The following is a 25,141-nucleotide window of genomic DNA, read 5'->3' on the forward strand; positions in this document are numbered from 1 at the left end:
CAAGAAAAGAATCACCACAGCCATCTAGCACAGAGGTCGGGACTCGCATGCCATCCTCGTAGTCATCCCCCTCCTCTTCTGTGGCTGCAGGTCACTTTCTCTTGCGACCCCGATCAAGGGGTCTGTCGCAACAACTCTGCACATGAACCTCCATCGATGTCACCTCATCGTCCGAAAGGAAAACCGATCTGACTGGGTTTGGGGGATCTGGCCCTCCACCGTGTTGGTCCGATGAACATTTTTGAGTGAAGCATGCGTCAATACAAGTATGGACGTCAGGTCTATCATATACTTTAGAATTGTTTTAGTTGCTAATATTGAAACAACTTACTTGAGATTAAGAGTTCTACTTTTTCGCCAATCATCCAAGCCAAAACAAATCGGACAACGAGACCTTAGATAGTCACTTGGACATGTTAGTCCCTCAGTTGACGGCGGTGGAAGTGGGCGATGAGTTCCAATGACATTGGACAGGTGATCATCAGCACTCATGAAGAGTACAGAGTACCAATGATAGGTGTTACCAAACCGACGACGAAGATTATCCTATAAAAATATTGATACTTCAAAACTCAGTATAGGTGCTTGACTCACCTTGGTGGTAAGGTGATACCCGCGGCCAGCCAGAAAGACTTCGAGTGTTTCGCACCAAGCAGTTGTGTTGGGAGTGATATGTACGAACAAAGTTTTGACAAGTTCCAGCAACTGAAGGTCAACAGCGAGGGAAGGAGCGATGGGAGCGCAGGCAAAGTAACTGCGAGACAGGAGCTGAAGGGGAGCAGGTGCGCAAGTGCAGCACTCAATTCGTAATATCTCGATATCTACGATATTATCAGACAACCAATAACTCAGGTAATAAGAGAGACATACGATTGAAGAGTATGCAAGTGATACTGAGAACCCTCCGTCGACAAGACGATTTGCACTGAAAGGTAGCAACTTCATCTGGCTGCAGTTCAATTCGATCGCGAAGAGAAGTCGATTTGTGCAAGTATGTAAGGTATGGAGCGATCAAGGAAGGAATGACTTTGTTTGTCCAGCGTCGCCACTGATTCATCTTCTTTTGGCGGCCCTTCGAGGGGGAAGGTAGGATTGAATCACCATTGGAGATGTAGTGTAGTGAGCTGTAGAAAGACAAGTGTTCTTCACGCTCTAAAGTATTCCCAGTGGATGGACTATTATGCTGGTTAGCAGTATCGGCATCGCGCAAAGGCTGTTGCTGTTGTGACCTTCCTGGATTATTGAGTGATTGTTGGGTGAGCCGTCTTCTTCCGGGAAGTACGAGTAGTGGGGGGGCTATAGGAAGATGAAACTTGCTGCTTTGCTGCAATCGCCGCCTCCTCTTCACCATTGAAGAAGTGATGAGTTCGTGCTGCGTATTGTGAGAGGGTGGAGTGGACGGCCCAGCGATAGGGTTGGATGAGACCATAACGAGATATTGAAAGCCAAGCATGAAGCCCACGTTAAGGTTGGTGTCAACACGAAGGCAAGCACGAAGCCCGCACTAAGGTCAGTGTCAACACGAAGTCAACTAGGAGATAGTCGAAGGCAAGCACGAAGCCCGCACTAAGGTCAACGTCGACACAAAGTCAACTACTAGGAGGGACTCGAAGTCCCAAACTTGCGTCGAATACACAGACGAAAAAGTGGTCGAATACGTCGATCAACCTTTGGAGCAAATGTGAAGGAAGGAACTCTACCTGTTTGTGTACACTCTGCTCTGTGAAACTGAAATATTAGCGGTGTGCGGAAAATAAACGTTGATATCTAAGATAACCTGTTTGACCATGACAACATCCCATATGATTGCAACAGCAATGGGCAACACAAGGTGGTATACAAATTATTGACTATTGGGGGTATATGTGAATTAAATTCGTAAGATGACAATGATTGCGATGGGAAAAGAGCACACAGCATCTAGATCTAGGCGACAGAATACAGTAAGTGAGGAACGACAGGTGGACGGCCAGTATTGTCGAAATAAGACTGAACATAAAAGAGACAACATTCCTTCATCCCCTTCCATATGTTGTGCTCACGTCCGGTAGCATCAAAAGGTTGTTTAAGGGACTTGGGAAAGTGCTCCCACGCTGACAACACCTTGCGGAAACTTTCGAAATATGGTAAAGCGGCATTGAAAGATGGCGCATTGAGTCCGTCGTTCTCTTGAGGTAAGTCCCTGTTCCAAACTTTCAATGACTTCGACGGGAAGATGCTACGAAGAAGCTCCATCCTTTCCTTCCTCGCCTCCTTGTCCTTACGTGCATCGCGCCCAAGATGCTCATCCAGGTCTAGAAGTTCATATCAAAAACTTTGCTCACAGATTTCATATACGATTTGGTGTGCGAGATCTGCGGGGGGATTGTCGAGCGTGAAAATGGCTATATCCTTTCCATGCCAGTGAACATTTGTGGGTCCTGCCCACAAGGCCCGCTGAAGGTACAACAATTCAGAGAGTGAGTCTGAACAATGTTGGGTCTTGCAGAACCTAGCTGCTATTCGACCCTAAAGGGTTTCTGGACCAGGCTCAAGGCTCAGAGGAGAGGAAATATCATGAAAACTTGCTGAGTACTCTGACTCCTACTGGTAACTGGTGAAAAGATAACTTCCTTATGTAAGCTACAAAAGTGCCAACATAAGGTAAGGTAAAAACAGTCTCTACAAGCCCAGCCAGAAATGAATCCCTACACCGCAGTATTGGAACTTCCTTTTGGAAAAGTAAAGCAGTCGCTGCTTTCGACTTGCTGGTCTTGCCTGACGTCCGCATGTTCAAAGGTTCCTGAGCGTGCTGAGATATCAAGAAATCGCGCCAGTTTCTGGGCGCGAGGAAGAGGTCGAGGCCTTTCATCATAGACACGTTCTATCCAGGTAGGGCGGCATGCCAGCCAGTTGGCAAGGTCCTTCACCAAGGATTGTGGGGAAAGAACATTAATGAATAAACCTGGATCAGGAAGCGAGTACCCATCATCCATTTTGTCTCTGGGATGCTTGATGCGGAGGATATCTTTGTTTGCTTCCTCCAACGCTGAAGGTGAGGAATCTTGACTGTGGGTGAAAACACTAAAGGTAAGGGGGCTCTACAGCAAGACCTGGATACGAGAATACAACTCGACCCAAAGGACAGCTACTGAGAGAAGTTCCTCGCGAATAAGGTGGAGGGAAACTCTGTCAACTAGACGGGCGCTGGTAGGCGCGAGAAGGTAACGCGCGTGAAGCGCGCGTGAGCGATGCGAGGGCGCGCGAGATGCGAGAGGCGCGCGCGTATGCGGGAGCGCACTTATGAGTGATAAGGGATATGGTTTCAAGTATAATAGAGGCGCGAGAGTATACTGTGATAAATGGGGGGAAAAGTAGTCACCGAAGTAAAAGAACTTCCCTCTATTTAAGAAGGGAGATAGCGCTATGCGGCGCTTCCGAGCGCGGTACCGAACCGAGTAACCATATCAACTCTAAATATAATCTAAAGTCTAAGATAGACTTTCTGTATGTAAGCGCGGGGATCGGACCGAGTGCACATCAATTCAATGAAAGAGATAAGAATAACGCACCAGCAAATCAGTGAGGACATAGGACAGACAGACAGATGGGTAGGCGCGAGAAGACCTAAGGGGAGGCGCACGGACGCGCGCTTCCGTGCGCGAGTGCGTATGAGGCGCGCGAACGAGGCGCAAACGTATGGCGCGCGCGCGGGAGCGCGTATGACTGATCCTTCGGATAAGAGCTGGAATATGTAAGGAATATGTGGTTCGTGGGGCCATATGGCCGGCATTGAGAGGCGCGAATCTCTACAACACTATCTTGAAGAAAGAGTTCATTGGCGGCATATAGGGGTGATCTATATCAGACCACTTGTCACGGCCAGATACAGCTTTATTCTGACACGGAGCGGTTGCATTGTCTGAGGAATTAATTAGTCACAACAACCATGAAAGAAGAATGCTGAACTTACACGGTGCAAGCTTGGCACTCATTTTGGCCTTCCCTTTGTCTACACGCGCCCTTCCTACCAATGACTCCTTAGTTACCATCTGTTCCACTTGGGGTTTTGGAACCGGCAGCTTCTCAAAGTTGGAATACGGCTGACGAGTGGCCTCATGATGCCGGTGATTATTGGGACCTCTGGTGATGATGTCGAATGGTTGGGCAAAGAGTTTGACGGGATCATGATACATGCCGATGACGAGGTCATCGGGTGGTGTGAACGAAACAACTTTGACGATGTTCATGTTGGCATTGACAAGTTCAGCATCACGGATAAGCCAGACAGGAACTCCAGCAGTGTGCACCTTTGTGGCGATAGCGACATCATCAGTGAAACAACCCATCCATTTGGGGTCAACCTTGTGCGTAGTGTCGACGAATCGCATGCGAGGCTCGATAATTTCGTAATAGTCTAGAACCGCCCAGATATCGAGAAACCAGCGCTGATATTCAGCAATGATTATGATGATGTCGCACCAGGCCATGGCTTGCTGGAAGCGCTCATAGACAGCGTGCATTGCATGCGCCCACCCAACTACATGATCCTCCTTGTGGGACCTTGCAACCTTGTAATTGCTAACCCACATATTGGCCTTCTCGTACAAGCGCTTGAGATGGCCGACAATGTCGGTCTTGAGTTGACCAAAAAGATTGCCGGGAGAAATGGGCATGAAGTCACTTGCAAAAGTTGGTCTGAACCATGCGTACATCATGCTTGAGTCGTCCGCATAGGCTTCCTGGCGTGGGATTGCAAAACTTCGAGCGTATAAGTCGTCATACATCTGCGGCCACTGGAAGGGATCCAGGGCCCAATATCTACCATCTGTGTGCGCTTGAATGATGTCGGATTCGTTGTCGAAGGGTTGAGGAATGAATTTCATGTTAGGAGTTGTGATTACTCAGTGGTCATATGTAGCCACACAGAAAGCATCAGTGGCAGTCAGGTAACCTGTATATCGTCAATCAAGAGTAGTAGAGGTACGAAGATGCCAAAACGTATGGTCACCATCGCGCATGAATGGCTTGAAGACAGGAATCGACATGATTGTAGCTCCAGGAACCGTGATATTGAGAACAGGGAAAGATACAGCGACTCGCAGTCACTGAGGAAGGAAATTTAAATGAAACAGCGACTCGAAGTCACTGCCGATTTAAATGCTACCATGAAGGCAGATAGTGAGAGAGTCTTGAAAGATTGGAGAGAAATCTGATGAAGGCATGGTGTCAGTGATGATGGCATGAATCAATGTAGTGAAGAAACTTACTGTAAAGGGCGACAGGAGTCTTGAGCGAGTCTGGTTAAAGACCTAATGTCAGTCATAATAGTGTGACCAAATATAATGAATGTACTTACCTGTGAAGGTCTACAGCAGTCTAAGACCCACGAAGGCAGATAGTAAGAGTCTTGAAAGATTGGAGAGATCTGATGAGGGCGTGATGTCAGTAATGATAGCATAAATCAATGTAGTAAAGAAACTTACTGTAGAGCGCGACAGGAGTCTTGAACAATTCTAGTTAAAGACCCAATGTCAGTTGTGATAGTGTGACAAAATATAAAGAATGTACTTACCTATGAAGATCTACAGCAGTATTGAGCAAGATCAGTATATCAGCAGCAGTGTGCAAATGAATCAGTGAAGCTGGACAGAAGGTTGTTCTAGCGGCTGGAGACAGTTATGGTGATTTAAGACAGTTGTGGAACACAGTTCTGGCTGTGGCAAAACAATGCCGGCACTTGAAGACAATTGTGGTGGTGGTGGCAAGACAATACTTACAGTGAAAGACAATGCTGGTTGTGGAACAACTGTGGCGGTCCAAGCGTGGTGGTCATAGCAAGATACTGAGCTGGTGGATGACAAGACTGCCGACCGAAGTCTAAGCAATCGATAGTAGCAAACAACACGAAGTTGCTGCTCAAAGTACGCCCACCACGAAGGTAGACTATAGAGGCTGGGGAATGTGAACCGCTGCAATGAGGAGTAGCGTCGAGGATGAGGAAAAGTGTTTGGAGTTGTTCAAAGTGGACTTCACACTTTGATTCAGTGTGGGAAAGCCCTTATCTAGAGTGGGAAAGCCCAGGTCAAAGCCTGGGAAGGCCCTTCTGATTTTGACCAATTTAGTAATCTCATCAATGTTTGGCCCCATTTCCACTCATCGTCTGCCCTCTGCCCTCATCGTTTGCCCCCCATCTTCAACCTCTGGCCTCATTGCATGGTCTGCCTTCGAGGCAGACAAGTTTTGCCTGTATGACTTCGTGTCATCCAGCGCTATCTGGCCGTCTGACTACGAGTCAGATTACGGTCCTACCTGCCTCAACACCTCGCCCACATCCATCCTCTACAAATGTATGTGTCCATTAATTCTATTCTAATTGATTACATGCAGGATTTTTCAACGACATCCTCATCTTTTACCCTTGTCTCCACCGCATCGACTGGCCTGATTGCATGGTTCTGCCTTCGAGGCAGACACGCTTTGGCTGGGTGACTTCGCGTCATCCAGCACTGTCTGGCTGTCTGACTATGAGTCAGATGCCTCAACACTGCGCCACTATCTATTCGTTCTCTGCGCAAGCGCATGTCCAGCAACTCAATTCATCGTCTGCGGGAATCTTGAATGTTCAACATCTTTGTATTCCAACTACCGATCAGTACGTCCTCCCCCATCTTACAATTATACAATCGTTTCATTCTACTTACAACAGATAATCAAAGTTTGGGGTATGCAAAATATGGCAGGGAAACTGGTGCATATAATTGTAAGCATTCTTTTCTCGACACGCTGGAGGAGATTTTTGATGATGACCATGGCATCATCAGTACCGCCAGTAGCCTGGATTCTTATGACCGGAGAAGCTCATATTTGCCCCATCACCCATTTGGACCCTCATTTTCGTAAGTTTCAAAGCTTTTTTAATGTGGGCCATCCCCAATAAGTTAGTATATGATCCTTTGCGGTGAATATCACATTTTTCTAATGATGTTCTTTCAATGTACCTCTGTTCGTTTCGGTGTCGATTGGGCGGGATTATAACTTTGGAATATTATTTCTTGATGTGTATTGGGCGCCTTACCATTAGTTAAAACCTGCAATGTTTGTGTTTTTTAAACAAGAATCTTTCTTCTTTTGACTCGCAACCATTAGTTTTCTGTACTCTTCTATTGTCCTGTCAAGACTTCGAGTCTTGAAATCTAGCTGTAAGACTTTGTGTTTCACAAGCTGCCCTGCTTCAACATTCGTGTAAAGCACCCCTTTTCTCAGTATCAAGCCCATCTACGTTTCAATGGCACCGTCTACCAGAAATGCAGCCCGTTGTGGTGCTACCGGTACTGGCACTCATGACCCCACAGTGTCTGACACCTATGTCATGCGCACACGCAGTGGTGTTGATATCAACCCCCCCGCCAAACAAAATAATAAGTGCCAAAGAAATGCTGTCCCCGAGTCATCTCCTGCTCCGGATGACCCTAACCGGCCAAAACCTCGTCCTTTACCCCGACGTTCCTCGGGTACGACCTTTGAGGACTATGCTCGAGTCCTTGCTCGCCCTCGCAAACAAAACGTAAAACCCACAGTGGACTCCGTCTCTTCTGGAATGGAGTTGCAAAGCGACCATCCCCCAGGTAATGATTTGCGGCATTCACAACAATAACTATACTAACCCCTTTCATAGATACACCTGACATCGACGATGACGTACCCGTTACGGACACTCGCATGGATGATGATATGAACAGCGGTAGCGACAATGATGCCGATGATGATATGACCAATGAAGACCGTGAACACAGCCAGGCTAACGAAGACGAGGATGAGGATAATGATGGCTCCGTATGTGGAAAGACTTCAGGTATATTATTTTTCATTTAGTATATGGTTGGGAAGGCTGACGGTTGTCACCATGAAGACAATGTAGAAGGCGATAGCGACAATGATGCCAAGGATGGCGATGAAGAGCCTGAGGGTGGCGAAAATAACGAGGACTTCGAGACTTCACAAGGTATGTACTATCTTACTTTTCTCTTAGTGGGGAGGGCTGATGGTCATCTGTTGTGCGCAGCCAGGAGACTTCGGCCTTGAAGGGTCAAGACAGGCAGCTACAATTTACATTTCGACGATGGTTCTCAAAGCTCTTCATCGGATACCAGCTACCGTGAAGGCCCCGCAACATCTGATCAAGATTCCGCCCATGAGTCAGATGCAAACAAAGACCTCGACCTCGACCACAACAGCCTGTCTTCACCGCCTGCTAAGCGCAGGAAAAGGTCTTCAGCAATTGAAACTACCTTGGCCAACACTTCCCAAAAAACATCTCACTCGACAACCGTTCACAAGAAGCATGCATCTATTTCACATGGTAGCAACTCCACTCCAGCCAGTATAGTCTTTGGCCCGACGCCGGACATTGACAACAGTGAGAATGAAGACGAACCCTCAGGTCATTTAAAGTGTGGATGGCTATGTCAGGAGGGCATCGATGAGGCTCAGGAACTTGGACAGAAAACAGCAGAAGAAGCTCGGGTGATTGGCGCCAAGTATGGCAAGTCCGTGCGCGCTATTCTCATTGAGGCTGGTCTGTCCATCAAGCATTCACAATCAGAGTCTGATTGGAATGCCCACCAATGCTGGTTCATGGATAAACACCCCCGCAAGGACAAAGAATGTCAGTCCCCCATTCTGTGGTGTAGATGATGCTAACTCGAGAGTCTCAGCTATCATCGACTGGAAAGAACATCAACACAAACATTATCATGCGATGGGCAAGGATGACGAAGAGTGGGACATCATTTTCAACTACAACGTTACTGGCAGCAATACCAATCAATCACGCGCCAAGACCATTTCATCAATGAGGGAGGATATTGCAAGAAAGGTACATCTACTTCATTAGCGCATTCTAAATTACGACTAATGACTCAATACAGTTGTCTGCTTATTCTCGCCTTGAAGGAGTCGAGGCCATCAGCTGTATATTTGATACAACACAAGACGAGGCTGCTCGACAGGCGTCCAGCTTTGTCGCGGGCTCTGACCTCATAGTCAAGTTGATCAATGAGCATCAACTGGATGCTCGCGCAATATTAGATTGGGTCGTGACTGCAATGAAGTACGTCTTATTATTGTGGACTTTTCCTACCTCCTGATATATTCACAGAGCGAAAGGCTACAATATATCCGTGCCGCAGTTCATGGGGGGAGTAGGGGCTTACAAGATTCTACTTTCAAAGCCAAACGAGGCTCCCCACGACCATTACAGGAGGATATGGCCAATTATGGTACTCGAGCACACTTGTGAGTACTCAAGTTTGTCCAAATTCAACGATTCACTGGAGTCTGCTCAAATAGTGAAGTTTGGGTATCGACCCAAAGCAGTCCAGTGGCAGAAGCTTCTTGACTATGCTTTCCAGTACAAGTTCATGATTAAGAACTGGCCTGAAGACATCCTTCCTATCGGTCCCGAATTCAATCCTCACAACCTAAGTTCTCAGCACCTCAAGCTACTTGTCGTTCCTTTCATCAAGCGCAAAGCACATTCTTATTATGAGGCAGAACTCCGCACTGAAGCTGAGAGCTTGTTAGAGCTAGAGAAAAAGAAGTCAAAGGGCAAGCACCGAAATCAGGGGTGCACTGTGGAAGATGTCATGAGTGAATTAGATGTCGATGTACCCGAGATCGAGTTCGCAGCTTGGCCAGATGGCATGTCATTTCCACGTTATCATTATACCTTTGTTTTCTGATGTCAATTGTGCAAGAATGTATCAAGCAGCTCAATGATGAGGTGCCGGAGATGTTCGACATTCCCTTGGTGACCAGTGCCTTGGATGTTGTGCTACACAAGCTGGTCGACTCCGCCAAATTTAAGGTGTCTGTCCCTGAAGATATATTAGCAGCTCATGAAGCACATCCGGATGGTCAGACTCCCTCTACTCACGACATGCTGCCAAGTGATCATGAATCTCCTGTCACTCCAAGCCCCCCGACCTTGCTGTTACAATGAACTACACAGGCCCCTTGCCACCCTGCCCTCTGCCACCTGCACGGCTACAGAACGATACCCAGGATAGAACACCGGTCCGATATAGAAGAGAACTCCGGGAGATGCCGGATTAGATAAGCGGTCTGGACCGCTATGACGACATAGGTCTAGAAGACCTATTCTTGTTATCAAGATAGAAGGCAAGCCTCGTGTTGCCTCGTGTACTGATAGAAGGATGCCTCGTGCTCCTTATCTTAGAAAGAAGCCCGCCTCATGGACGCTATCTCTGACTCAATAGATAAGCAGATTAGAACCCAGCTTCAAGCTGAGCTTAGACACGATAGAGTAGCCTTATATAAGGTAGACGATTAAAGTAGATGTTCCTTACTTTAATCTACTAGGTTTTCATCAGAACTTCCTCTGTGTGATCATCCCAATCACTCAGTCAAAGCCGCACCTTAAGGAAAGCCGACGCTACCTTAAGTGGAACCCCCGAACCTCTCATTCGAGAGAAGATCCCCGTCTCTCCAATAGCGAGCCCGCTATCAGATTAGGCAATCCGCCTAAGGAGAGCTCGAACTATCCTAGTCCGTAACAAAAGATTAAAGTCTCACATTCCCGGCCCTGCTCATCACGCACCGCCGTTGAATCGATACCGACCGCACCGCTGAGACAAGCGTAGACCTCTACTCTCGTGACCAAATCGCCGAGACCGGCGTAAAGCTATCCACAAGTTGTCAAGACAGACGCACGAAGCTTTGAATCCTTAAGCCCATCACTGTCCCTTCGCACTACTCCCTCTACCATGAACGCACCAACACAGATCATGATGATCAGAAGAAATACCGACGCCGCCGCCAACCTTTCAGGAATGGATACAAGACACCACCTGAAGCAACGACGATGCTTTTCTTGCCATCACGTTGGACATAAAGCCAACGACCACAAGTGCCCGATGAGGAGAAAGATTATCGAAGAAGAAACAGTCCGCAAGACAGCGGCTGGTAAGGAGAAGACTGGACCGCTGATAATAATTAACAAGAACAGCGTATCCAAGAAGAAAGAACTACGGGTTGCCGCCACCCTAATGTCCATCATTAAGCCGCCCATTACGACCACCATGGTCATAGATTCGGGCGCATGCGACTCATTTATAAGCAGAGAACTCTGCAGGAAATATCGCATTAGAACGCACCTCCTTCAGAAACCGAAAAGGGTAATGAACGGAGACGGAACGATAGGAGGCAACGTCAAAAGATTCTGCCGACTCATCATAAAGATCGATGACCGAGTAATGCATGGACGATTCCTCATAATGCCGCGCTTAGACGACATCTTACTCGGATTCACATGGCTGGCCGCTGTGAAACCCTCCATAGATTGGAAGAAAGGTACGGTAACCATCCCTGCCACTGACAAGTCGAAAGGACTTGAGAGAATGATTGAGAGAGGTAGGAAGAGGAACGGGCTGAAGCCGCTCTTCCGTAGAGAAAAGAGGACGCGCAGCACGCGCCAAAGAAGGGAGGTAGGCACCCTGACGAAGAAGAAAGAAGAACTCCGAGATGAGTATAAACTAGATCTGACAGAAGCACCTGTCACGCAGAACCTCCGAAATGAGGCTAAACTACCAGAACCGGCTGATTCGCCGATGGAAGATCTCCGAAATGAGTCGAAACTAACCCCGATCGAGAAACTCCACGAAATCCTCGAGTACGCACCGGCTACCAAGCCGTTGGAACCCCACACCTCGACATCCCAGAACGTCGAGAAGAAGTCCACGAGACAGTCGGACTTAGTTGCCACCTCACCACCCGCAGATAAATATAGATTTTCTGCAGTACCTGCCCAGATCTTAGGAAAAGGCAGAGCCACTTTCGACGAGGAACCCCCTCGTGCAAAGATCCCAAGACCGGCCCCTGAACCGGAGAAAACTCAGAAGTACGTCTTTTCAGCAGAACCTGCTTCGGTTCTTGGAAAAGGAAGATCGGTAGTCACGGCAGAAGCGCCATCACCGAAAAGACTCCGCCAAGAGTATAAACTAGCAGAAGACGAACCGGCCGCTGATCAATGGATCAACCGAGCCGAGCCGATCGTTTCTTTCCCAGAACGATCGAGAACCGCACCAGTCACTCGCCCATTCCTCGTGTCCACACCAGCCGATAAGGAAATGATGGAAGAAACTGACGATGAAGATAACGATGAGATAATCGTTAGAACTGCCCCCGCGGCCCCTGCCATAGCAGAAGAACCCGCGACGACTCCGATGGAAGTAGATCGGATTAAACAGCAAAACTACTTTCAGCGAACGATAAAGCGTATCGCAAGACACTGTCCCCGCCAGGACGACCCTGTGGATGTTAGATTATTCCAGGGAGAGATCGCACCAGTCACGGATCAGTCTGACCCTGACTGCGGAAACCTTGATTTAGACTTCTAGATTTGATCGGTGATCAAACGGCCTACTTGGGGGGTGAAATTCTCATTTTACTCTTAATTCCCCTCACCCCGGTCGCACCCTTATCTATAAATATCGACAATCGCATAAGTCCGGCATGACTATAAACTGTACTTGAGTCCGGCACGACTATAAACTGCGCAGAAGTCCGAAATGACTTGAAACTATCCTCGGTCCGGAAAGACCTTAAACTATCCCAAGTCCATCACGACTCTAAAACTGAGAATAGAAGGACGAACCCGGAGAAACGGACCCCTTCACCTTGAAGACAAGACTAACTCACCGAGAAACTCCTGCAAGCCCCGGATGCCTTAACTTCGCCACTGTCCGGAAAGACGCTAAACTATCACGAGACGAACTCCGTGGAAACTCCTGCAAGCCCATGGAACCCTCTAGAACGCCGATCGAGAAATCAACTAAAAGAACATCTCGAAACGACATATCCCAGATCTTGACAGAATTCGACTAAAACGAAAGATCAAGACACGCACGTCCGCAATGACGCAAAACTTCCACTTCTGATAGTCCGGAATGACTCGAAACTATCACAGAACCATACTGGCATGGTGACTTCCCCTCTGCCAAGAGAACCATGAGGCACTCCACGCCTTCATGATTGAACTTTGATAAAGAGATTAAAAGATAAGTTAACTGATCAAGCGGAGCTTAGAGCACTCTTGGAGGTCCACATAAACCCTCTACAAGATATACTCGTCAGAAACTCTCGCAACAATCATACCTAACGACATCGAAGCCTCTGCCATCGTTCCCCTTAGAAACTCGGGATTTTCCAAAATCCTCGACCATCTCCGAGACGAGGCTAAACTATCAAGAGATGAACTCCATGGAAACTCCTACAAACCCACGGAACCCTCGAGAACCCGACCCATCATGGCAATGACCAACACCCTCTGATGAAGATTCCTGAACCTTGATAACCAACAAAGGATAAAGGAAAGAACGCACCTATCACGGCACTCCCCTCTGATAGCGGAAAACGAGGCATCGATAAGCCCTCACGATTGAACCTTGATAAGAGATAAAGAGATAAAGAAACAAAAGATAAGCATGAATCAAACGGAGCTTGAAACGATCTGGAAGAAGATATAAACCCTGACTTCCCCGAACATCCTTCCAACGAACCTCCATCATGTCGACCTCTATTGAAGAAAACTCTCCCGTCAATGTAACACTGAAGGACTCCGACTACGGACGTATCCTCAGAACGATTGAGAATAGCGCGTTCAACGAAGCGGCTATCTTAACACCCGCATACTCCCAAGTGATCGACGACATCCTTGGTGAGCTAGATGCCAGACTTGCAGCAGGCACCTCCCTTGCCGTATGCATTATAAGAACCACGAAGCTACTAGAAGATGTAGCCAATCGTGTTGACCTTGATGAAGAGACGAAGAAACTCGCCGTCATTCATCTACAGAAACGGATCCGCGGCCTCGCGCTCCATCTACTCCCGCTTGACTTCCCCGACATCGCGAACCAAGCTGTTAAAATTGTAGAAACCAGAAAGGCCAAAGAAGAAGAAATCCGTCCGGTACGCCCGCCTAGAAAACGAAAGGCTACCATAGATCGTACCCGCATGACGCTATGCAAGCGCTGCGGAGGATACGGACATCATTGGAAAAAGTGTCCCGATTATGTTTGTTGCATCTGCGATGAACTCGGACCCAGCCATTTGTCCATAAATTGTCCTGGACTCAACGGACGCATTGTCCTACAAGAGTTTACAGATGAAGAGAAGTTTTTCGAAGCTCTCTCAGATTGGGAGCACAACCATAAGGCGCTCACGGACCTAGAACTTCGGAATCCCACCGAACTGTCCCTCGACCTTGAAACTCCCGCACCATCCGTCTCCACGTCCACGAAACCGGCGCTGCCGTCCTTGACGATGGAAGACGTCGTAGATAATCAAAGCCGGTGACTTTGACGATAGTGAAGGGGTAATGTTACAATGAACTACACAGGCCCCTTGCCACCCTGCCCTCTGCCACCTGCACGGCTACAGAACGATACCCAGGATAGAACACCGGTCCGATATAGAAGAGAACTCCGGGAGATGCCGGATTAGATAAGCGGTCTGGACCGCTATGACGACATAGGTCTAGAAGACCTATTCTTGTTATCAAGATAGAAGGCAAGCCTCGTGTTGCCTCGTGTACTGATAGAAGGATGCCTCGTGCTCCTTATCTTAGAAAGAAGCCCGCCTCATGGACGCTATCTCTGACTCAATAGATAAGCAGATTAGAACCCAGCTTCAAGCTGAGCTTAGACACGATAGAGTAGCCTTATATAAGGTAGACGATTAAAGTAGATGTTCCTTACTTTAATCTACTAGGTTTTCATCAGAACTTCCTCTGTGTGATCATCCCAATCACTCAGTCAAAGCCGCACCTTAAGGAAAGCCGACGCTACCTTAAGTGGAACCCCCGAACCTCTCATTCGAGAGAAGATCCCCGTCTCTCCAATAGCGAGCCCGCTATCAGATTAGGCAATCCGCCTAAGGAGAGCTCGAACTATCCTAGTCCGTAACACTTGCCATCAAACCAATGTCACCCTACCAATTTCACAGCAGTACATTGCCGCGAGGACACTCATCTTCCTCAAGTCCCAGATGTGTTTGATCGTGAATCTCGCCCTGTTCTGCCTACAAGCAGAGATGAACCTGTCAGTGGTGGAAGACAACAGACTAGCCTGCCGTTCAAGGCGAAGAAACCTTTACGGGTAAGTGCTACGCTATTCCGTCAAGACTCAATGTTGATCTTCTTCAGGTTGACCCTACATTCATGCGCTGCATGGAAGAGCGTCCCGCTGACTCTCGTAATGATGCAGACTTGGAGTATGTCTTACCTTTCCACAACTTCCAACATATATTAACTTAATTGCTTAGGCTTGCGCCCTACCCAGGCCCTCGTCGTGAGGACAGAAATTTTGTTGCCCCAAACCGCCGCCGTGAATATTCTCGTTCACCTCCTGTATACCCTCAGCGAGATCCATCTCGCTCAAGGTACTATCGGCCCACCTACAGGCAACGCGAGACTTCTCCTGTCGCGCTTAGCGATGATGATTCTTATCCTGGACGTCCTGCTCACTCACACCGGCAAAATTATGCTAATGATTTCAATCAGAGGTTCCAAGTAAGGGGAGCTGGTGACTCTCATTATGAAGATGGGCCTTCGCAGTTTCGCTACTAACATGGGCAAGAATTGTGCTGTCCACTCATTCAACTTGACTTTGCTTGCCTTCGGTTGTTCATAGTAGCGCCTCACGATTTTGTACTTCGGGTACCTCTAGCTGTTGTACTTTGTGTACCTCTCACTGTTGTACTTCGGGTACCTCATCACTTCAGTTGTCTCTTGCGCAGATGAAGCTTTCACATGTAATGTTAGTACTCCCATGTGTCGGAACAAGACAGGTCATGTCCATCTCCCTTTTGTTGACGATTTTGTAATGCAATCATATGTGTACCAACAGCCCAAAACGTGTGAAAAATAAGTTTGCGCACTATATCTGTGAGAAGGTTTGGTGACAACGACGAATGGCAACATAATTTATCATCACATGCAAGAGGATTCAATTGACCTCCTCTTTCTGTGGATTTTTGTTAAGACCGTGCACAAAGGGTAGGACTGATTCTGAGGGGCTTGGCTTCAGCTCGTGCGCTGCGCCCCTTACCCGAGTATGTGCCCTTAATTTCAGAATGATGTCCGAAGAAAGTCCAAGGACGTCTGAAGGACGTCCGAAGCGCGGGAAAGTTCGGAAGGACTTTCCGGACAAGTGCAAGTAACTTCCGGACAAGTGCGGGAAAGTTCCGGAGGAACTTCCGGAAATTATGATGAGGTTTCGTCCTGATACGGATACGTGTAATGGCTACTTAGGACACGTCCTAAGTAGAAGCAAACAGAGGAAAGGCTGCAAGGACAAAGTCCGAAGCAGAATAGGTCCGGAGGACCACGGGAAAGTTTCGGACGAACGTCCGGAAACTTCGGAGGATCGGATGAGCAGATAAGCGGATGAGCGGATAAGCGGAGCTCTGGCCTAGGGAATTTCTCCCTAGGCCCGAGATGGATATTGACTAAGTTGATAGACTAGAACTGATATGAGGACTTAGAGTGAGATCTAGTGCGAGGACTAATATGATATTCAGACTGAGGAACTACCGGACATATACAAGAGTTTATATACTAAGGAAATAACGGAAAGATCAGTAAGCAAGCGTCCGAGGCTATGTATGAAGCATAAGCAAAGTTATCAAGCGCGAGTCGGAAATGAAGCATAGGTTAACGGATCAGTAAGCATACCAGTAGTAAGTATAACCGAGATACCGAGGACAAGGAATACCGAATAGAGGAATAGGCTGTGTTAACGTTATATGCACAGGAAATGAATTAGGAAGCTTATCGTATATCAGATCGGATCGGACTGGACCGGACCGGATGTCCGGACAAGAAGCGTGGATATATGGGATATGATATTAGGGCAATAGGACAAAGGATGAATGATGCAGGCTAGCTGCGGAGGTATGGAGGTCCGATGTACGGAGGTAAAGGGATCTGGACATGGATGCGCGGATGTGGATGTGCAGAGGTGCAGGGATCCGGATGGGTAGAGGACTGGAGACATGTATAGGACATCCGAAGGTCCGGATGAGGCGTGGGAACATTATCGGATGTAGGTCCGGAATACGGGATATGACAATTTTTCTGCTGAAGAAAAAAAACAAATATTTAAAATGAACATTGGCGGGTTCGAACTCACATAAACATGCTATGCAGGCATACACACACTCTAACCATTACACCACAAGTCCTAATATCTCTAATGTGTCAAATTGTATATGGCCGCTGAATGCTGCTCATCTCATCAAAACTTTGCAGTCTTTTGCCCATCATCCTATTCAGTCTACCACACTAGCAATTATGTAGCATAACATGTACTTTGCACACAATATTGCTTGTTGTAGATTTCAATTTCTATATTCAGATGTATTTGTGTTCACTGTGCTCAGGTAAATAGAAATATGTGCACTTTGGGTAGAATACAAATACTGAAATGCATGTGATTTGAACATACTCCGAAGTCTACAAGAGCTGATCAAGGCCAGCATATAATAGCATAATTAGGGTGAGCGGGAACACCTGGATAGTAGTTTAGAGGTAGATGGGAGAGTCCAAATAGTGTCATTATGGTCAGCGGGAGAGCCCAGATAGTATTAGAGGGGTAGACGGGAGAGCCCAAATAGTATAATTATGATCAGCGGGAGAGCCCAGACAGTATTAGAGAGGTAACCGGGAGAGCCCATATAGTAGTAGAGGAGTGGGCGGGAGAGCCCAGATGATGTGTATACAGTCGGTGGGAAGGCCCAGTTGCTGATTGAATGGTAGGTGGGAGAGCCCAGATGATGTGTATGCAGTTGGTGGGAGAGCCCAAATGGTGTTGGTAGGGTTGGCGGGAAGGCCCAGTTGCTGATTGAATGGTAGGCGGGAGAGCCCAGAGGATGTGTATATGGTCGGTGGGAGAGCCCAAATGGTGTTGGTAGGGTTGGTGGGAAGGCCCAGTTGCTGATCAAATGGTAGGCGGGAGAGCCCAGAGGATGCATATATGGTCGGTGGGAGAGCCCAAATGGTGTTAATAGGATTGGCGGGAAGGCCCAGTTGCTGATTGAATGGTAGGCAGGAGAGCCCAGATGATGTGTATAGGGTCGGTGGGAGAGCCCAATTGTGAATTGAATGGCAGGCGGGAGAGCCCTGATGACGTGTATAGGGTGGGCGGGAAGGCCCAGATAGTACTAGAGAGGTAGGCGGGAGAGCCTAAACAGTGCCACCAGCTAGTCAGATCTATCTATTCCCCCCCTCTCTAGATAGCATCCCAAATTGAGATTGGCGCCTACATTCCTCTCTTCACCTCTCATACCTCCATTAGAAAGATTTGCTTCATTGGTGATGACAAACAATTGCCACCCTATGGTCAGGATGATATCCACGACCTGAAGAGCATCTTCAAAGTCAAGCATCTCAAGGACCATGCCCTCTTCCTGAACACACAATACAGGATGCCTCCTCAAATTGGAAACTTCATCTCTCAAGCTGTATATGATGGCCTACTCGAGTTGAACCCGCAACACCCCGTCATGAACGAGAGGATGGCTTGTCATTTTATCAACATTCCCAGCCAGGAACAGTAACATGGAACTAGCCGGAAGAACCTTGGACAGTGCCAAACCATTTTCCATATTGCTACCATATTGCAAGCAAAGAATAAGCGGTTCCGCATTATCACCCCTTATGACGCTCAGCAGACATGATATAAGTAAAGCTCCCACATTTTATTGCATATTCTCTGTGCTACCCCCCCTTTGTCGCACACCCCCTGTCATCTTATGACAGACTTGCAAGTAAAGCTCCCACATTTTATTTCATGTTGCCCGCAAGACAATTCAACTACTCAATGACTAGTGGTGCACTCGGTGTCATCTATCACTCTTTTGCGCCTGCCCACCACTCCCTCAGCAGTCTCAAAGTGCGTCTCATGAGCATTATATATGCCAACAAGTAATTTTTTATAGCTATTGATTGCAATTAATAAAATACAATAAAGTCCACTCGATGCATCAATCTTGACTATAGTGTACTGTCTATTTGAATCTGTCATACACCGCTGGTGCCCGCCCACCATCACAGTTCTCATTAGACTTCTCTTATGTTTAGGACGATGTTTCAGGCCAAAATCCCTGCAGGTTTTGTCTGATATCAAAATCTTGTCTGAAGTGCATATACTGGCCTTGCATACCTAGTACTACTCCTTCTATGAATGTACAAATTGTGAATTTTTATGCTGTCAAAATGTCTGAAAAAGGACCCCTATCACCCCTATTTATGATGGGAAAGCCCTCCTAATAAATGCCCCGGGACATCCCAGAGACATGCTAGAGTGATCCCAGTTGGGATTGGGAAAGATCAAAAATAGGTCCTTGGGATGGCCCAGATACTTGCTTCAGTGTGGACCAGGACATCCCAGTACATAGGGTAAAATACTGGGAATACCATCCTAGAACACACCCACTAGGCCCTTTGCTAGCCACAAACACATAGACCTAAGAGGTCATTTCAAGTGGTTGACTGAAGTGCTTTGTCCTTGCAGCATTTCCTCTGTTTGCTTCTACTCAGGACAAGTCCTGAGTAGCCATTACACATATCCCCATCAGGACGAAACTCCATCGTAATTTCCGGAACTTTCCCACACTCATCCGGAAGTTTCTCGCACTCGTCCGGAAAGTCCTTCCAAAGTTTCCCACGCTTCTCCGGATGTCCTTTGGACTTCACTGGACTTTCTCCGGACTTCATTCTGAAGTTAAGGGCACATACTCGGGTAAGGGGCGCAGCGCACGAGCTGAAGCCAAGCCCCTTGGAATCAGTCCTACCCTTTGTGCACGGTCTTAACACATACCCACCATACTTAGTCTTGGAATTCTCACTGTTTGATTGCAAGCTCTTCAGAACCTCTGCACATCATTGAATCCTCATTTCTTAGAATCTACTCTTTTGGAAACCACTTGTGTAGTGGAAACACTAAGAACAAGTCAGACTGAGGTACATTGTTAAAGCGTATGAGATTAGACAGAACAAAAGAAGATATCTAATACATGAGTATGCATTCAGTATAAATACGTGTTGTCATATCCCATATATCCACGCTTCTCATCTGGACCTCGGACCTTAGATCCGGTCCGATCCGATGCGTTAGATCCATTTCTGATCCGATATACGATAAGCTTCTTAATTCATTTCCTGTTCATATAACATTAAACACAGCCTATTCCTTTATTCGGTGTTCCTTTACTCCCGGTGTCATGCATGATATGAATATCATACATGGACATATTCATATATCTAAAAAGCCTACAGCAATCGAGCCTATTAGCTTTGTCCATGGGAGGCTTGCTTAGAGGCGATATATAGGAAGTTGAAGAAAAGAAGCAGAAAGACTTGAGTAATTTGTATTAGGATCTGGTTTAATTTTGTTTGCTGAATGTCTGAAGACTGTGTTTCTTACATAATCTTTTTCATTGGTCTATGATTGCAATTGTTTATCCATGTTTCATATTTATGAGTTGTTTACATTCATCATGTTAGTTTTCTCTTCTAGGGAAAAAACTTACATAATGAGTTCACATGTGATTATTCAGAAATTGGCAAGATCAAGCTTAGTCAAATCTGATGACTCATGAACTCTCTTTCTCTGCTCAAATTGTCATCTAGCACCACTATTTGCATATTGGTGATCAGATCGATTGGACTGAGTCAGTTCTATTTTTATTTTAATAGTATACATGTAATATTTAATTACAAATAAGTGGAGCAGGATATTCCAGATATTCATTTGGCACCTAGGTATCTTTCCCATGCCAATGTATAAAAGGAGGGCCTCTTCTCCACTGAAAAAAAGAGATTTTCCACTTTATCTGTCTCTCACAGAGGAGAATTCCCACTTCACCTGTCTGTCACAGGAAGTGCAAGGGACCAGTATTTCCCTCAGTTAGTCTACACTAAGATTAGGTAATCTTAGTCTTGTATTTACTCACTATTGTTAGACTCCAGCTAGTCTATCACTTGTATTTAGTTATCTAGTCCTTAGGTGGTCTAGATCTGTTGTATTCTTGTTGTGATTACATCAGCAAGGATTTGTCTGGGAAAAGCTTAGTCAGCATTCCCATCTTTTGTTTGCAAGACCTTTCAGCCACAGCCTGAGGTCCAGCTTAGTCATAGGTTCTCACATCTTTCCAGCTTGAAGTATCTTTGTGTTCAGCCTACTCATTTAGGATAGTTTGTTATATCACTGTCCATTACCTTCTTCAATATATTTCAGTGACTCTCATAGGATTTTACCTATACTAGTCATTGTCTATCTTATTTCAGCAGTCCATTGCTTCAACCAAACGACCGACTGTATAGTCTTGCCTCCAACGAACAGCACGTTATCAACCGAGAAGTAGAAAATCCGTTGACCGTGTACTTGAGGAGTTGGCAGCTTTTGTCTTATCAAAGTGTAGTTGTGGTGTCACTGCATTTTACATGAAAACATATAAGACCCTCAAGTAACAAGACACCGGTATCTCGGTTATGCTTACTGATCTGTTAACCTATGTTTCATTTCCGACTCGCGTTGTCATGCATGGTATGTGATTCATACCATGTCAGATATATATAGAGAGTAATAAGGAAGATATGAGAGACTGTCTAGCCCTCTGTCACTGAGTTACCTCTCTATTTTTCCTCTATTTCATTGTCTTGTATTTTATTTCTCAGACTTATTTTACCTTGTATTTTTATGAGCATGTGACCTTCTGTTTATTTCTCATTATTTATTTTTATTTGGCTTCTTTCAGCCACAGATTTGTTTGTCAAAGTTTTGTATCTCTTTGTTTATGTCTGACTGTTTACTTTTATTTGGCTTCTTTCAGCCACCAGATTTTATTTGTCATCACATCATGTGACTGGGAAATAATCTGGTTTGTAACATTATTAAAGCTGATTCAACATGTTTAGTCATGATTGGTCATGCTTTGTAACAACATTTAAACATGACTCAACATGTTCAGTCATGGTTGATCATGCTTTGTAAGTTCTTTGTAAGACACTGAACTTTGTTTGTAATGTACTTAGTAAGAAGGATGATTCAGCTCACCCAAAGGCTTGGTTTGTCAGCTTCTGCATGACCAATCCCTGAGAAGAGTCAGCACCTTTCTGTCATGCTTTGTAATTTCTTTGTAAGATTACACAGTATTTATAATGTATATTAGTAAAAGCTGATTCATCACCTGGTTTGTAAGCCACATTCTTACCAATCCATCTGACAGAATCATGCTTAGTAAGGGGATTCCAAAAGGTATAAAAGGACCCCATTTTCACCCATGAAATATAACTTCCCATTTTTCATTCTTCTCTCAAACTGTGTGAGAGTACGTAAGAATAAAAGTGCAGGCAACGTGCCTTGAAGTAAGACTAAGACACATCGTTATTCTATTCTAAAAGTTATATACTACCTTACAGGGGTTGACTATATAACTTTTGAACAGCTCTCATTCTAAGCTTTACGTGTATACATAAGACTCTCTCTTTCAACGGAAAGTGAGACACATATCTAAGGACAACAAAGTTGAAACAGACTTTCATAGGTTGAAACACGACCTACTAGGCTGAAACAAACCTAACGAATTATCCAGAACACAGAACAATCCACAACACTTTGTATCAGACTACACAAGAAGAGGACAACAAACTAAATCCTCCCAAGAACTCACCACGTTACCTTCCACGAAGTAGAAAAGTTGGAGACCGTGGACTTAAGGACTGGCAAGAAGTCTTCACCGTGTATAATTGTGTTGTCATTATACACAACTTTTATATAAGACCCTTAAGTGACAAGACAGTGTTTGATAAACTTTGCTTATGCTTCGTACATAGCCTCGGACTCTTGCTTACTGATCCTTCCATTATCCCTTAGTATATAAACTCGTGTATATGTCCGGTAGTACCTCAGTTCGAATATCATCTTAGTTTGTCCTCTTTCTGTCTTCCGGACTTGAGTCTAATCAGCTCTTGTCAATCTCTGAGACTTCGGATAGTCTATCCTCTGTTTGTTTCTAGTTCGGACTTGTCCAGATTAGCCTTATATGCGTTTCCAATATCCGGACGTCATCCGGATAACACTACGAGACTCGTCCGACCCTCCGGACGCGTCATCGTTAGTCTCTGAAATGAGGGACAGTACTTGGGAAAGGGGCACAGCGTACGAGCTGAGGCCGAAGTCCTTTGGATCCGACCCTACAAGAGTACGACCTTAACACGTGTCCAGACAAATATAAGTGAACAATGCGGGGTGTCCAATCAGTGTCAGATGACGCATCAATGACGTGTTGATGATGTAGTGTAAGCAAGACTTACACCCTCCCAGCCTATGAAGAGTTTTGATCTTTCTCCCAGGTGTCCAGCACCTCACAGTCTTCAAGGTTGCGTCTGGGTAGCCACTCGTCTTCGTCCGCACCGTATCCGACCCATCTAACCAGGTATCTCTTTCCTCACTCCACCTTCTTCTCGTCAATGATTCATTTGATGAAGTTTTCTAGCTGACCGTCTTCCATGATGACGGGTCCTGGCCGAGGGAACTCGTGTGAGGGGAATAGGGCGGGATCGTTCACGTGGATGGGTTTTAGTTGAGAAGCGTGAAACATAGGGAATATGTTTGGGGAATTGGGCAGGTCCAACGTGTACATTGATGTTTCTGGATGTGCCTCTAACACGATATATGGCCCATCATACCTCGGCATGAACTTGGCAACATGTTTGTCTCCTTTCATAATGTAGTCTCTCCTCCTGTGCTTCGTCGATAACATCACCTTGTCTCCAGCCTTCAACCCAAGTTCCAGCGCACGGTGTGTGTTGACCTGCGTAGCTTGAGCTGCTTTGGCAGCAAGAAGATTGTCCTGTGCCTCCATCATGTTGTTCTCCAGCCGCAAAATCAACTCGCATGCGCCTTTGTCATCGAGACCCTCTCCTGTTGTGGTGTCCGTTGAGTTTGAGACAGGTGGTATTGTCCGTGGAACACGCCTGAGGTGTAGCTGGAACAGCGTGAATCCGGTACTTGCGTTGACAGAGCTCATGACATGGAAGTGTATGTGGGGCAGTGCCCTTACCCACCCCTTCTGGTTCCGTTTGACGTGAAAGCGGATGCACTGGTTGATGGTCTTGCTTGTCCTTTCGCTTGCACCATCTGTTTGGGGGTGGTAGGATGATGACATCTTAAGTTTAATCCCAGTTAGTTTGTGCAACATTTTCCAAAAGCGCGAAAGAAACAGCTTATCATGATCGGAGATGACGTCCAGTGGGAGTCCGTTTTCACAATACCAGTGGTCGAAGAACATTATTGCAAATTGGTCCGCTGTCAATGTGTCCCAACAAGGCAGTATCCTGATATCAGTGTTGAGCCTGTCTGTGATTGCCATGATCATGTTGTATCCCTCGTCCTCAGGAAGGGGTCCTATGAAGTCAATTGCGACCGAGTCTCCACAAGACTCAGGCATAGGCAGTGGATGAAGCACACCTGCTATTGACGTTGTTAAGGATTTGTTACACATGCAGTCAATGCATCCTGGGATGTAGGACTCCAACAGGTCCTTGCACATGTTTGGCCAATAGTATGAGGCGCATAGTGCTGCATACGTCTTGTCACCCCAGAAGTGGCCTGAAGTGTTGTGTGCGAGGTGAAACAGTTGTTCCCACAGAGGATTTACCCTCGGGATGACGAGGCAGTCTGCCACGTACAGCAGCTTGTGGTTGGTGTAAACCTGTACAGGACTGCCCAGCAACTCAACCTGCCATTTCTTCAGTGCCCTGATGATTGCAAGAAGCTCTTTCTCATGTACAGGATAATTCAATTCTGCGTCCTGGAGTTGTGCAGAATCAAATGCTACCGGTCTTGCAGATTCCCAAGTCTCACCCCACGACAGTACAGCACCTGTCTGAAAGTCCGAAGTGTCGCACATTACAAAGATTTTGTTGTTTCCCAGATTGTCATGGTCTATTGTGGTAAGGCATTGTGGGCTCGTCACGAGGTCTTTGATGGCCTGGAAGGCATGGTCTGCCGCTTTCATAGTCAGTTGTGTCAGGATCCGTGCATAATCTGCTAATGATGGTAAGTGGTTTGCAAGGTAC

At 46.4% G+C, this 25,141-nt stretch overlaps 7 protein-coding genes across 7 annotated transcripts; 2 read left to right on the plus strand and 5 right to left on the minus strand.

The window, feature by feature from the left end:
• Positions 1–1,944: 1,944 nt before the first annotated feature.
• Positions 1,945–2,307, minus strand: HD556DRAFT_1220419 (uncharacterized protein; the record flags this gene model as incomplete). Its single annotated transcript, XM_041296793.1, has 1 exon — positions 1,945–2,307. A coding segment is annotated over one exon (363 nt), but the record flags the coding sequence as incomplete, so codon positions are not given.
• Positions 2,308–3,917: 1,610 nt separating this feature from the next.
• On the minus strand, positions 3,918–4,370 carry HD556DRAFT_1239418 (uncharacterized protein; the record flags this gene model as incomplete). Its single annotated transcript, XM_041298039.1, has 1 exon — positions 3,918–4,370. The coding sequence occupies one exon, from the start codon at positions 4,368–4,370 to the stop codon at positions 3,918–3,920; it is 453 nt and encodes a 150-aa protein (XP_041159120.1).
• A 1,745-nt stretch (positions 4,371–6,115) lies between these two features.
• On the plus strand, positions 6,116–9,982 carry HD556DRAFT_1309322 (uncharacterized protein; the record flags this gene model as incomplete). The annotated part of the gene is made up of 12 exons (XM_041300260.1): positions 6,116–6,329; positions 6,689–6,878; positions 7,231–7,607; positions 7,658–7,815; positions 7,855–7,984; positions 8,012–8,036; positions 8,067–8,647; positions 8,673–8,857; positions 8,910–9,091; positions 9,140–9,276; positions 9,331–9,696; positions 9,738–9,982. The coding sequence occupies 12 exons, from the start codon at positions 6,116–6,118 to the stop codon at positions 9,980–9,982; spliced, it is 2,790 nt and encodes a 929-aa protein (XP_041159121.1).
• A 3,584-nt stretch (positions 9,983–13,566) lies between these two features.
• HD556DRAFT_1481803 (uncharacterized protein) lies at positions 13,567–15,726 on the plus strand (the record flags this gene model as incomplete). The annotated part of the gene is made up of 6 exons (XM_041308637.1): positions 13,567–14,334; positions 14,627–14,728; positions 14,781–14,955; positions 15,004–15,155; positions 15,203–15,270; positions 15,322–15,726. 6 exons carry the CDS (start codon positions 13,567–13,569, stop codon positions 15,623–15,625), a joined length of 1,569 nt encoding a protein of 522 aa, XP_041159122.1. The 3' UTR covers positions 15,626–15,726.
• A 1,981-nt stretch (positions 15,727–17,707) lies between these two features.
• HD556DRAFT_1309324 (uncharacterized protein) lies at positions 17,708–18,663 on the minus strand (the record flags this gene model as incomplete). Its single annotated transcript, XM_041300261.1, has 3 exons — positions 17,708–18,241; positions 18,322–18,465; positions 18,547–18,663. The coding sequence occupies 3 exons, from the start codon at positions 18,661–18,663 to the stop codon at positions 17,708–17,710; spliced, it is 795 nt and encodes a 264-aa protein (XP_041159123.1).
• A 5,097-nt stretch (positions 18,664–23,760) lies between these two features.
• Positions 23,761–24,090, minus strand: HD556DRAFT_1220599 (uncharacterized protein; the record flags this gene model as incomplete). Its single annotated transcript, XM_041296795.1, has 1 exon — positions 23,761–24,090. A coding segment is annotated over one exon (330 nt), but the record flags the coding sequence as incomplete, so codon positions are not given.
• An 846-nt stretch (positions 24,091–24,936) lies between these two features.
• On the minus strand, positions 24,937–25,125 carry HD556DRAFT_1198969 (uncharacterized protein; the record flags this gene model as incomplete). Its single annotated transcript, XM_041296339.1, has 1 exon — positions 24,937–25,125. A coding segment is annotated over one exon (189 nt), but the record flags the coding sequence as incomplete, so codon positions are not given.
• Between the last annotated feature and the right edge of the window lie 16 nt (positions 25,126–25,141).

The sequence above is a fragment of the Suillus plorans genome, assembly GCF_016647745.1.
Source record: "Suillus plorans strain S12 chromosome Unknown HD556scaffold_36, whole genome shotgun sequence".
In the NCBI taxonomy this organism is placed as follows: Eukaryota; Fungi; Basidiomycota; class Agaricomycetes; order Boletales; family Suillaceae; genus Suillus; species Suillus plorans.